Here is a 14,399-nt window from a genome sequence, read left to right on the forward strand (position 1 = left end):
GGTCAGGGCTTCTTTCTGACCGACAGCTCCTCTCTCTACTTCTGACCAATCACAGCTCAGCCCGCTGTTGCCATGCACAGCCAATCCGCTCACCGCTCGCACTTCATGCCCCACCCACCAGCATCTGTTAGGGAGCGCTTGTTTTTAACGCCGGGGCAGTGACGTGACTGATTTACGTGGAGTCAGTCTCTATGACAACGTGTCAATGTGTCATGTGATATGCAACGGCCAATTAAAGAGCTGCAGGAGGTCACGTGCGTGAAGACATTAATGATCCGGACAGGATCGATTAAACCCCCCCCAGCCCCCCCCCATGGCACTGGGTACAACAGCCGCTGTGTGACGTGGAACCACCGAACACTGACCCCCGCCCGACCCACAGAGAACCGGTGCAAGCCGGTCTTAAAATAAAACACCCCCCCCCCCAGCACCTCTCATAACGGAAATACGAGGAAATACGGAGAAAAACAGAATTACTCAGATGGTACAGCACTCAGATACTTTAATGTTGTAGAACTGCACTCAGATATGTTACTGCAGTAGAACTATACTCACACACATTACTGCTGTAGTACAGCACTCAGATATTTTACTGCAGTTGTACTGCCACATAAAAGTAATGCATTACAAGTCAAGTTTCTGTTTTAAGAATGTTACTTCATTAATTATCAGTAAAAGTGCATTAAAGTCAAAGCACTCGTAAGACTCTGTTCTATTGAATGGATGAATGATTTTCACGTCAGATATTGAAATGAACCATCAGTAATGTGATCACAAAATAGTACTACTGATTGAAGTGCAAATACATAAAGTTGCATTTTGTGTTTGTGTTAGCTTGGTTGAATAATGTAAATATGACGTAATATCAGGGTAAAATATTAATAAATGATCAATATTTATGAACAGCATGGATTAATTATCTAAGTGTGATGAATGAGCATCTCCCTGTCACAGTTAATATCTCAGATCAGCTTACTTTGATTCATAAACACAGTCATTGTTTTCTTCCTGTCTGCATGCATAAAGAAATCTGATCTCATTATTTATTATGAAAGAGAAATAAAATAATAAAATATAAAGAATAATAAAATACAGAATCAGACTAACTGATTCATTTCAGTCTTTATCATTATCATTATTTAATTATTTCTGCTCTATTATTATTTTGTCAATATGTATTTCATTAATTGTATTTAATTTTAATTTATTCTAAATCTCATCTTCTCTGGTTTTAATTGATTTAATTTTCGTTTTATTCTCATCATTATCTTTCATTGTAAAACACTGGTTGTGTTTGAAAAGTGGACATAAATAAAGCTTTTTATTATTTATTCATGTACTGTATTTATGTCATAATCATCTTTTTATTATTAAATTTATTATTTGTGTTTGTTAGTAAATCATGCACATATTCAAATTCTCTTATGTTTATTCTCTCCAATGAAACGTGCTGATGTTTAAAATGTTAAATCAGTTTGGTTTTTAAAGTACTTCATGTTTCTGAATTGTTCAGTATTACCTACATGTAGGTTTTTATTGTTTCCATAATGATATTCTCACTGAACATGAACTCATGTCAGCTTTCACACCAAGCTTTGGTAATACTGTCTGATTATGGTCATGTCAATAAAGCTCTTTGAATTTGAGATATCTGATTAACCAAACTAACATTACTGAGTAATGTTTTATAATGTGAGATTATTACCAGGAATGTGATTTAAAACCTTAAGTTTAAAGGAATGAACAGACTTTATGTCCAGTGTGAGGTCAAAGTCCTCAAACAGCTCAGGTGAGCAACTGTTTCTCACTGTAAATATTCACCAACAGTATAAAAACTGTTTGTGATGGGTGAACATACATTAACTGAACACTGACATTATACTGGATTCACACAGTATATTTGTGCAGTATATGTACTGCGTACTGTGTACTGTTAAATCACACTGACTGCTGCTGGCTATCTCCTGAATGAAACATCTGTTCACAGCTGCCTCCTAGTACTGACTGATACCACTGTTACCATGACAATGAGCTACAACACATAACACAGAGAGGAGGAAGTGATGTCATCCTGCTGACCTCAGATGATAGAACCGGCTAACAACTCCACCTGCTGACAGGTAAGTTAACTACACCTACAACACACATCCACGTACAACACACACACACACAGAATCCTTCCTCTTTTCATCTTCAGCTGCTTTATTTCTTCTGATGACTTTTCCATGAGGGTCATATTAGTGCAGGTGTCGCTGCCCAGTAGAGCAGTGCACCACCTCTCCAGAGTCTGATCAATCTTCCTGAAGGTCCTCTTCAGTCAAACGGGGGTTTTGATTTGCTTTTCTAGCAAACCTACGAGCAATTCTCTCTGAAAGTTTTCTTGGTCTTCCAGACCTCAACTTGACCTCCACTGTTCATGTTAACTGCCATTTCTTAATTACATTACGAATTGAGGAAACTGCCACCTGCTCCTTTCCTTTTTTTTTTTTTTTTTTTTTAACTCTGAACTTGTATAAAGTAAAAATAATTCACTAATCTTGCTTCAGATGTTGTAAAGAATGTTTCATCTTTAACTTTATGGCTTTTGGAGATCGGTTCTTTTTCCACTCGCTTTACTATTCACAATAACAGAAAGTTTGACCTGGGGGGCCCAAACTTTTTCATGCCACTGCATGTTTTCCCACAGGTCTCACGTGCATTTTTAATTATAAAAGCAATACCTGTTTTTAAAAATTATTAATAGAAATACTGACATCCACTGATAAAACTTGAAACTCAAGATACGCTGCAGGATAACTGGTAGGCAAATTACTAAATTTAATTTACATTAATTAAAAGCAATGCTTACAGTTATGTATTGGAACTTTAAGTCAGAAACCAGGAAAAATAAGTTGAGATAAAATACAATTTTTTGTATTTGTTTTTCCACTACTTTCTATCCACTTTATAGAATCAGCATCTTCAGAACTTATTAACAGGCAGAAAATAATCTATTTCTGTTATTTCATTAACCTTAAACAGCATTACTCTTAATAAGATGTTTTGGTGCAAAATATAGTTTAGAGTGCCAGGAGGAGGTTTTGATAGGACTACTCTAAATACTACTAGTATTTAAACAGTTCAGGCAGGAGAATTCTTCTAAGAAGAGAGGATTTTCTGTTAGAGATGCTTAAAAAAAGTTGCATCAACACCACTAGCCTGATGATGTATTGGTCAAAGAATTAATTTACATATTGGAAAAAGGGAGCTGTTATAATTGTTGTTATAACTGCTCTGCAGACAACAGGGTAATAATCATTATTTCTATTCAATTAGTTCCTTGAATTTGTATCACATCAAGATGGCCAGAAAATTCAATTATGTCAGGAATAATGCATCTGTATAAGCCATTTACCATGAAATGCAATGATTATACTGTATTTTCCTCTTTTTTTACCCCTTGTTTACCTTCAACACCTCCTCCTCGCCTTAAGAATAAATTACTATTATAACGGTATAATACTGAAAGAGGAAATTTGTCATAACAGCTACTTTTACTTGTAGTACTTTTTGTATATTTACTTAGTAAAATTAAGTAAACACAATACTTTTACTTGTAACAGAGTATTTTACTCTGTTGTACAAGTATTTTCACTGAATCAAGAACCTATAAACATTTCCTTTAAGAGGACTTTCCCTTTAACTCACCTGACGTGACCACACCTGAGCTGAACTTCCGGAGTGTTTCACAATAACAACAGTGGAAGAAGAAGGAGAAATAGGAGGCTCAGATCATCTCAGTCAGTCTAATCTTTATTCTTTAAACTATGGATCAGGTTTAATTTGAGTTTAGTCTGTTCAGTCTCAGTCTGTTAGTGTCTTAGCATATTAGCACGGAGCTGTTGGTCCTTTTTCTATTTAGTTCGATTATTCGATCAGTTTATGTCTGATCACTGATCACTTACACACGTGGTCAGTGATAACGACGCAGATGGTTACGTGTAATACTCGACTAGAAACTATTTTAACTCGAGTTTGTTATGATTTTGATGTTTTATCAGACGCACGTCAGGGCCGCCATGTTACAGTCAGACTAACGTCATGTGCGGTGGGTGGAGCTAACCTTACCCGCAGACTCGTTCTCAGCGGCTTCAGTGTATATTATTGAATATGAATATGAACCACGTGAATAAAGAGCTGCAGGCGAACTGATCAGATTCAACTCAATATTGAACAGATCGTCAGTTTCAGTGCAATAAACCAGGTTCGTGTCTGATCAGAAAGCATCAACTGTAGTAAAACTACAGGCAGAGATAAATAACATGCCAATCAATATTACAATGGATTGATCATCAGTAACATTTTAATAATGTACACACACACACACACACACACACACAAACACACAAACACACACACACACACACACACACACACACACACATATATATATATACACACACAGTATATATAAAGTACTCTGCAGAAGTTTTAGGCTCTTTGGGCTATTAAGTTTCAGGCTCTAAAAGTAAAGTGAAGATGTTTCAAAATAAAGCCATGAATAGTTTCTATTTCTCAGTGAACTCCATACAAAGTGCAGTAAAGAGAAAAAACCTAAATCAAATCAGTATTTGCTGCGACCCCCTTTGCCTTTAAACCAGCACCAGTTCTCCTCATTACACCTGCCTACAGTTTTTCAGGTTCTTGGTAGGTTGTTCCAGCATCTTGGAGAACCTGCCACAGTTCCTTTGTGGATTTAGGCGGTCTCAGTGTCTTCTGTCTCTTCATATAATCCCAGACTGACTCAATGATGCTAAGATCAGGGCTCTCTGGGGGCCAGACCATCTGTGGCATTCATATATATGTATGATTATGTATGTATATATATATATATATGTGTGTGTGTGTGTCACTAAATACTGCTGTCTGCTTATTTGCCACTGTTCTTTTTTCTCTCTGACAGACAGACAAGTTAAAGACAGACATACCATCAACCTGAAAACACCCAGTACCAGGATGGAGGACAGCAGAGGGGCAATGACGAGACAGACTGATGGAGAAGACAAAGTGTGGAGGTCTTCCATTATGGAACCCAGCACCCTGCAGTGTCCTGGAGATAGAAGGACAGGTGGTCAGACAGGTGGACAGACGGGAAAAGCTGACAGGATGAGTGTGAGGTCAAGTGAGGTGGCCAGTTGGACAGAAAGTGAGAGAGAGCTGATGCCTGAGGGGGAGAGGAGGGAGGTGCGGGAGGAAAGGGCAGGTGAAGATGAGGAGGCGGGGGTAATTGGAGAGTGGGTAGGGTTGAAGACACACCTGGAAGAGGAGGCAGCGCCTGCAGAGAACCACCTGCCAGAGAAAGCAGCTCATGTGTTCAGCCCTGCCGTGACCATCCTCCCCTCCCCCTCGTCACCCAGAGAGAGTGAGGCATTCTGGGAAACGGAGTCAGAAAAGAGTCCTTTCCTGGGCCCACGAGGAGTCCCCCAGGACTACAGCCAACATGGCTACCAGTATGAGTGGACCGAAGACACATCTCCTGCCAGATGTAAATATACCTTTCCTCACTTATCTGTCTCACTCTCTCACTGTTCTCACCTGTGCGTCTCACTTCTTCTCACCTTCCTACTTTCTACTGTTCTATCTCCTCTCATCTGTCTCACATGCAGGTGGGTGGGGTTTAACTCGTTTCTCTCTCAAATTAAAAGTTGCTTTATTGGCATGAAAGTTTCAAAAACAATGTTGCCAAAGCATCAAAATAAAATTTAACCAAGAACACAATAACAGAAGAACAATGGAACAAGACCACATGTTCTGTTTCCTTTAGGTCGCCAAGGTTTTTTGTGTCTTCCTTCTTTAATTGCCAGGTTGTAGTCATTGAGCCTGGACTTGGTCAGGATCTGCCTCTGCTTTCTATCTCTGACAGTTAAGAGATATTCTACCAGTTCATCATCCTTGTTTAGGGACAGATAACGTTCTGATCTACTCCGGCTTTTGGTTTCTTCTTTCCAGTGAGTCAAACAGGTTTCTTCTCTCGCTCTCTCGCTCTCTCTCTCTCTCTCTTTCTCTCTCTCTCTCTCTCTCTCTCGCTCTCTCTGTCTGTCTCTTTGTCAGATGCGCGGGGTTTCACTTGTGCATCTTTCAGGTGGGCGAGCTCTAACCTGTGTCTGTCTCAGTTAGGTGGGCTCTAACCTGTGTCGTTCCCAGGTGGTCAGAGCTGTCCCAGCAGGGACTTCCTGAAAGTGGGCGTGTCCCTGGTGATGTCAGCGCTCTTCTTCCCCTTCCTGGTGTGGGGGGGGTTTGTGTTCCTGCCGTTTGACGCGCCCCTGCTGGAAGGTGCCCCCCTAAAGCTGGTTTACACGCTGCGCTGCTCCGTGTTCGCTGCTGCTCCCATCATCCTCGGTGAGTACAGCACCAACGGAAAAGGAGAGACAGTCAACTGACAGGAAGCTGACATCAGTCAGTGAGCGTCCACATGGTGACAGTGTCTCACCTGTCTGGGTGATGAGACGGCTAGCCGTCCAGTGGCAGTGGAAGTAGTGGTCAGGTTGGCGTGTAGCGTTTGACCTTGGTATGGAGGCAGGAAGTATCAGTTACCTTCACCCCCCTGTAGACCAGCAACAGAATCTGAACTGGATGAAGCAGCATCAGAATCCAGTGTAGTGAACGGAGGAGAGGAGTTGTTTGGGGACTACCGAGGAAGGTTGAAAACCAGGTGGGAAGCAGCATTCTGGATCAGCTGTGAAGGTCTGAGGACAGACAGTAGAGAGCTGATAAACACCTGGATGAATACCTGGTGAGAGAGGGGTGAATCTTCCTGATGTTGTGAAGAAGGAATCGATAGCAGCTGCTGCTGAAGACGACAGTTCATCATCCAGAATCAGTCCAGGTTCCTTACTGTCTGAACTGGCACCACCACACTGTTGTTGTGGTGAAATCATCGTGTTGTCATGGTGATGGACAGGTCTTGGTGAAGGGACCCTGTAGAAACAAAAGCTTAGTCTGGTTCAGGTGGAGCTTTAGGTGGAGCCTTGTGGTTCACAATGAAAGTTACAACATCTGTCTCACCTGTTTGTCCCACCTGTCTGTCTCTCAGGTTGGCTCATCCTGGGTGTCACTCGGCTCCGGTCAGGTGTGATTCAGCCTCTGTTTGATGAGGAACTGAAGGAGGCGGAGCTTCATGAAGTCACCGTCCATCGCCGCTTTGTCTCTGACTCCACCTCCCTGTTCCTGATCTACTTCCTGCAGCTGGCTGTCATGGCGATGTACCTGAGCCAGGAGCACCTAAAGCTTGTGCCACTGCTGACCGTCGTCTTCGCCTTTGGACGGTGAGATTTAATAAACAAAGCCTGGATAAAGCGTTGTACGCAGAACCTGAATCAGACGTGTTTCAGATTAGGTCTAAACTCACACTAATCAGCCATAACATTAAAACCAGTTACCGATTTTAATGCTTTGACTGAATGGTGTATTATAAGTGCATTGTTTTGTGTCTCCAGGCCAGTTTAAATGTTTCATTAAAGGTGCGCTTGTTTTGTGTCTCCATGATGGCTTAAACTTTTCTTTAAAGGTGTGTTTATTGTGAGTCTCCAGGCATCTTAAAACTTTATTTAAAGGTGTTTTTGTTTTGTGTCTCTGGGCAGCTTTAAACTTTGTTTAAAGGATACTTTATTTTGTTTCTCTTGGTTTAAACCTTTCATTAAAGGTGTGGTTGTTTTGATTCTCAGCGCTGGTCTAACCTTTTTTTTAAAGGTGTGTTTGTTTGATGTCTCGGCTGGTTTAAAATTTATTTAAAGGTGCGTTTGTTAATCCTCCTGGGGTGATATAAAGTTTTCATTAAAAGTGCATTTGCTTTGTTTCTCTAGGCTGCTTTAAAATTTTTTAAATAAAGGTGTGTTTGTTTTGTGTCTCCAGGCTGGTTTACTGGGTTGCCGCAGCCTTCGGCAGCAGCGTACGTGGTTTCGGTTTCGGCCTCTCCTTCCTGCCGAGTTTCACCATGATGGTTGCAAACATCTACTTCATCTTCACAGTGGAGACGGGGGGGTCCATCTTCAGCCTCCCACTTCCTTCTGAAGAGATGCTGACTCCACCCACTGGCAGACAGAGGTTCTGGGGATGAAACCTGATCAATAATCAATAACCCTTCTGTCTGCTGAAATATTTTTTAATCATATTTGTTTTTTCAAACAAATGTGATTTATAAAAGCTTTTTTTATGAACTGAAACTGTAGAACAGAAAAACAGAATAAAAGATAAAATAATAAAATTTGTGTTTATAAAATTCCCGCCCACTTATTGTATAACACCACCCACCCCAGCTAATGTTTGTTTCATTCATTTCTTTTGGTAAAAATGTGAACAGAAACAGGGACCTGGATCATGAAGCAAATTCATCTTAGTCTGGATCACTTGGGGTTGTCTTGCTTCATCAAGTCTAACATCTCCTGTCATGGATTACCTGTATCGTGAAGCTGGCTCTGTTAATTTTGAGTTTAATAATCCAGCTATGAGTGACTTCCCGTGACAGAGGAGGAGTTGTTAAGGAGAAGTGACTTCATCAGAACCATTAATGAAATTATTAATATGATATTAATACAGTAAAACCTGTAGGTAAATTCAGTTACAGTGAAGCACAAACTTTTATTCAACAAGGTGAAATACATGGAAAGTCTGAAACAGAAAGACAATTCTATGGAGCTAGAAAAATATCTATTGATCTTTATTATTTTTCACGTTATTGTAAAGTGTTTTGTCCATGTCAGGATCCTGTAGGAATGTGTTTCCTTTGATCTGATTGGTCAGTGGTCGGTATCCTCTGAAGTTAACAGGTTAGCCCTGCAGAATAGGTTACAATGGTGATCTACCGTAGTCATCGTCATACCATCGACTAGCTTCCAGAGAGCTGGATAACTCACTGATCATCCTGCTCAACACCCACGGCTACAATTATTAATATTATCATTATTATTATTATATTTAGTTTTATTAGTATTATTATTCCGCCACATTATTATTAGTTTAATTGTTATTAAACGTCTTTATGTGGAACCAGTTTAAGGTTTCTACCTGTTAACCAAGTGCTTGCTCATGGAGCAATGTTGTGTGTCTGTATAACTATAAAGAGTCCTGGTCTAGACCTGCTCTAAATGAAAAGAGCCCCGAGATAATCTCTGTTAAGATTTGTTGCTATATAAATAAAACCGAATTGAAGGTGAATTGAATTTATTTATTTTTATAGATACACAGTAACTCATTAACACGAACACATTAACCCTGTGCAATTTGTCAGTACTGACTGATTCTGTATTGATTATTGATCTTTCAGTGCTCCAATCAGTGTGTACTGATTATTGATTGGTCTGTTCAATCACACGAAGCCGCTGTTTGTTTTTCTGGTTGAACCGGCCTGACCGACAGATGACACCAAAAACCAAACTGACAGGAAGTACTGCCAATCTGCATTCAAAATAAAAGCACCAAGACTACAAGTTCAAGAGCTTGATCAGTTTTAATGTAAAGTGATATCTCTGATGGGAATTTCTGTGTGTGAAAATATTATTGCCTTTTATTTCGTTACGAGTCTTTGTTTTGAATTATGTTAAATAAAATCTGAAACAATATGAATGATAAAGGTCGAATGAATTAATTCATTTTATAGAAAGACAGTAAAATAATTACATTTTTCAGAAATTTCTTTATTGGGGTGATCATAGCCACTCCTTTGTTGCACTGAAATTAAAGATAACTTTAGACTTTTATTTCCCCTTAAGTGAAATACTACAAAAAGGTTTTTCTTATGATTAAACATTTTTCTTATGATTCTACACTCATATGTCAAACTTATTTATCAACTTTATTTTAACTGTAGAGTTTTATATTATAGGTGAAAACTGAGCAGAAACTTCGGGCTGAAACAAATCTGAGATCAGCGGACAGATGATGAATCTGATCTGCGTCCATCAGTAAAGAGGAACATTTAAAGAGGAAGTTTACAGTAAAAACTCTGTGACACAGTTTGAGCCAGGTTTCATTTCTCTGGGTATTTACATTCAGACTTTTTGATAAAATAGTTTTATTTCTCAGGCAGCAGTTTCTGTTCCAGCTGTTGTGATGTGACGGAGGACTTTTATTTTGAAAGCACAGGTGTGTATAGGTGTATTCAGGTAGACTCTGCTGACACTCGGTGTTTTTATTAACTGAAGTCTTCACGGACTGAGGAAGGTCCTGAAGTGAAGAAAAGAAATTGTTTCTACAGAATCAACACGTTCAAACAGAGTGCGGATATTAAAATCGAGGGTTTTCTCAATGGAGTCTCTTCCTGTGAGGAGGAAGTCCTGTCTGCTGCGGCTCAGAGAAAACTGTCCATTCAGGAAGCTCCGCAGACAAACATACAGTCAGTCTATTCAAGTTTAAATAAAGTTTAATTAAACTTTCACAAGCTGTGGTTCTGTTAGTTTTCAGCTTATTCAGAAACCTGGATTTTATTAAATTGCCACAATTACTTTAGTCAAGTTTAAAAAATCACATACTTAAATACATAAAGTTTAGTTTATTCAGGTTTAAATACAGTTTATTTTATTCAGCGTGTGGGTGTTCAGGCTATTAAACAAACAGACAAACTTTAAACAATAAAAAAAATACATTCTATGTTTAAACAAACTGATTCTGATGTTTATAATTGAAACAATAAAGGTTTTTTCAACAGTATATAGGGCTGCTGTATTTCCCAGCGTGCACTGGGGGAGAGGTAGGGTTCAGTGTCTTTAATCCAGACTCACATTAACTCTCAGCAGACTCACCGTACGTTTACTACAGTAAACAGTCAAGTACAGAGACAAGGTACTTGTACTTTACTTGAGTGTTTCCATGTTATTCTACTTTATTCTTCAACTCTGATACATTTACCTGAGAACTTTACAGATTGAGATGATTAACAAAAATTTTATAAACAAATTAATGAATTATTCGAAATAAATGAATCGACCCACCTGAATATAAAGTCATTAAAATCAGTTCCACCTTCACCTGTTGCAACATTAAAGTGATTAGCGCATGAACCCGTCCATAATTATGATCCAATAATATCCTATACATTATTGTATGTGAGTACTTTTACCTTTGAGTACTTTATATGTATTTTAATGCTGATACTTGTGTGGTTCTACAGAAGTATAAGATGAGAGTACTTCTTCCTCCACCGGTTAAAACAAACTTAAAAACAAAACAGACAAATATAAACAAAAACGAACTTCCAAACAAAAACAAACAAACACACCTTTCAGTGTGTATGAAGTTTAAGTATCAGAGTCACAGAGTGATGTCATTTCCTGTCAGTCTGTTGATGTCTTGTTTTGTAAGGAAATTAAAATAGTTTGAAATGTGTATAAATAGGGTATAAGTACTATCCAGATGAATATTACAGTAATACTGTGTAGTTAGTAGTAGTGTGTTGGTGGGACAGTCTTTGTATCGTGGATTCATATATAAACTGGATCAAACTCAAAGATGGCGTCCAGTCAATTCAGTGTAAATCTCTTACTGCGTGTGTAAAAACTAAACCATAAACTGCACAGCAGAAAGTCTAAACTTCATAATATATAAGTTTGAGTTGAGTTGTTAAAATTATGAGATAGGTGTTGGAGATAACTATTGTGGGCCACTCTTACATTTTTCTTTGAGTCAACAATGTCAAAGCAGACAGACAGTCCGATCTTAAGTAGTGTAAGAGTCTCAAATTGGAATGTAGGCGGATTGAACAGTCCATTGAAGCACACGAGAAATGTATGCCATGTGGCAAAACTTGAATCAGAAATAGTCCTACTGCATAAAAACTCACCTTACACAATCCAGAGCGTGTAAATTAAAACAAAAATGGGACAGGTGTTTCACTCAGATTTTAATACCAAAAGTTGGGGAGTAGCAATACTGGTACACAAAAAGACCCCTTTTGTACTTCAGGGTTCTTATGTTGACTCTGAAGGAAGATACATTATTATTGACAGTTTACTTTACAATGAGTCTACAGTTATTGTAAATATGCATGGTCTGTCCCCTTTTTCAATGGTTTTAACACTGTTACCTCACAATGTTAAGGTAAACCCATTATAATGGCAGGTGACTTTTATGCTGTTCCCAATCCCAAACTAGAGTGGAGTAGTAAACCCCTTCCATCTGACTGAATTATCTGATGCTCTTGCCAGTTTATGCAAAAATACTGAACTGTCTCATGTATGGAGATTACTAAATCCAAAGGCTAGAAATTATACCTTCTATTCAAACTCTCACAAATCATACTCAAATGACAACATTTTTGCAAGACGATTATATGAATTTCTACCTAAACTCATTTACATTGACCAAATTGGTTTTGTAAGATCCAGACATCAAAGGAATTGCAGCCCCAGTAACGGAGATGAACGTAAATCTTTTTGCAGATGATATCCTGTTAACATTATCAGATCCTCCAACATCCCTTAAACATTGAAACTGTAAAGGAATTCTGAGCCATTTTGGGATATGAGATTAATTGGGATACGTCTGAGGCTTTACCTTTAAATGCTCACTGCCATAAATTAAATATTGCTAATTTTCCCTTTAAATGGTCGGCTGGTGGAATGCATTTGGTTAACTCTGAAGTCCAATATTTGATACTGCGTAACTCCCCCACCCCCCGCCAGCACCACCAATCAGCTCCATCTTTCCATCACATCCAGTATAACCATATATCCAGAAACACAGTTAATTTTCTAGCAATTTTTCTGTGTGATCTACAGATATTCACATGGAAGAAGATCCTCCGGCTGCAGAGAACCAGCAGAATCTACAGAAGCCGCAGAGCCCAGAGAACGGAGCTGAGGACTGTATGGGTGAGATGGAGAAGGTTTTTTTCTTGTAGTCTAGTGTGTGTATCAGTTCATTGTTTCTCTGAACATGTTCAAACCTTTCTTCATTTCTCTGATTTTATTTTAATTTTATTACAGTTTCTTTGACCTCTACTTTATTTCCGGTTACTTTGTTTTTCTGTTGCAGAGCTGAAGGTTTAAAAATGTTTTTAAATATTTTATGTTAAGGTATAGTGTTTTTATTTAGTGTGTTTGTGCACATTATACAGAAGAATTTGTAAAAAAAAAACAAAAAAACGAGAAAATGTTTACAAAAAAAATTTCCACCAAGGAATCTTGGGGGTGAGTTTTATTTTTCTCAATAGGCTTGGGCCTACTGTGGAGTGAACGTGATGAGTCTGCCACCTAACTGGTCACATTGTTACTTATGTAGCCTATTATTAGTGCTGTGTATAATATGCTGATATGAAATCATGGTTACGAAAAGTTATGATAGTTCCTGTTTCTGACTGAGAGAGGGAAGTTCATTCGGAATCTTGCCAGTGTATTAATACCATACACCTTAATGAAGGGTACTTCATTCAGTTGTGAGTGTGACTACAAACAGATTTGAACTCTGACAGAGTGGGAGTGGGGAGGGTCTGGTTTGAGAAAGGCCCAAACTCAGTGTTTGGACACTAAAAATGCTGGACAGTAAGCAGTGTAAATAGTAAGCAGACATTTTAGAAGCAGCCTAATTTTTCTGCAGTGTCATTGAACACAAGAGCCTGATGATAGCAGGGCTATGACTATGCATTGACGCAGTCACAGAAAGCGGGGCTATGACTACATGCAGATGCAGACACAGACACAGCAGGGCTATGACTATGTAGTGACACAGGCACAGACACTTACAGCAGGACTATGACTACATACTGACACAGACACAAATGGGCTAGGAATATGTACTTGAACAGACTGCAAGGCATGTTCCTGTAGTGATGGTCAGTACTCCATTTACTTTCTCCACAGCCTCTTTCCTGTTGTCATACGGTCATTTACCCCCGTTATGTGTTAAATTGGTCTCTTTAAATTCTGATTCAAAGTTTTCTTCCTGAAGTTTTTTCTTATTCCTGTTTCAGAGCTGGACAATGACATTGACCCTGAAACTGGAGAGAGAGCACAGGGATGACCCTGCCTCCCACCTGTCTAATCAGAACAGCTCCGCCTCTGTAGCCTCCTGATACACCTGTACAAAACTGTATTTACATGTATGTACCTGTTTGTCTTGGAGGTTAACTGGTTTTCCAACTAAATAATTTGAGGACTGAATGAGATCAAACTGTGGCTTTTATTTTGTAACACTGAGAAATAGGAAATTACACGTGAAGTTACTTGTATTTTCCTGCAGCAGGTGGGTTTATGTCACTTTGAGTTGTTTTAAATTTGAGTCATAAAAATTAATAAAAACGTTTATCTAAAAGGATTTAACCTCTTATGTTCAGTGTCAACTTCTCTCCTCTGAATTTTCAGATTACAAATCTGAAAGATTATTTAAACTCTTAAACAGTTGATGATCATCATCACATCATTGATCAGTGA

At 38.7% G+C, this 14,399-nt stretch overlaps 1 protein-coding gene across 4 annotated transcripts; it reads left to right on the forward strand.

The window, feature by feature from the left end:
* The first annotated feature begins 3,676 nt into the window (after positions 1-3,676).
* On the forward strand, positions 3,677-9,540 carry tmem79b (transmembrane protein 79b). Of its 4 annotated transcripts, none has more exons than XM_040116833.1 (5): positions 3,677-3,779; positions 4,943-5,524; positions 6,184-6,378; positions 7,073-7,304; positions 7,891-9,540. In XM_040116833.1, exons 2-5 carry the CDS (start codon positions 4,996-4,998, stop codon positions 8,093-8,095), a joined length of 1,161 nt encoding a protein of 386 aa, XP_039972767.1. In that variant the 5' UTR covers positions 3,677-3,779; positions 4,943-4,995; the 3' UTR covers positions 8,096-9,540. The 4 variants fall into 4 exon arrangements, with proteins under 4 accessions (XP_039972767.1, XP_039972766.1, XP_039972769.1 ...); XM_040116832.1 differs by lacking the exon at positions 3,677-3,779 and adding an exon at positions 3,792-4,087; XM_040116834.1 differs by lacking the exon at positions 3,677-3,779 and adding an exon at positions 4,107-4,243.
* Positions 9,541-14,399: the final 4,859 nt, after the last annotated feature.

Source organism: Xiphias gladius, chromosome 22, assembly GCF_016859285.1.
Source record: "Xiphias gladius isolate SHS-SW01 ecotype Sanya breed wild chromosome 22, ASM1685928v1, whole genome shotgun sequence".
Classification (NCBI taxonomy): Eukaryota; Metazoa; Chordata; class Actinopteri; order Istiophoriformes; family Xiphiidae; genus Xiphias; species Xiphias gladius.

Coding starts and splice junctions, on each gene's coding strand:
- tmem79b (XM_040116832.1), top strand. Junction 6,379..7,072: donor TGCTGCTCCCATCATCCTCG/GTGAGTACAGCA, acceptor TCTGTCTCTCAG/GTTGGCTCATCCTGGGTGTC. Junction 7,305..7,890: donor GTCGTCTTCGCCTTTGGACG/GTGAGATTTAAT, acceptor TTGTGTCTCCAG/GCTGGTTTACTGGGTTGCCG.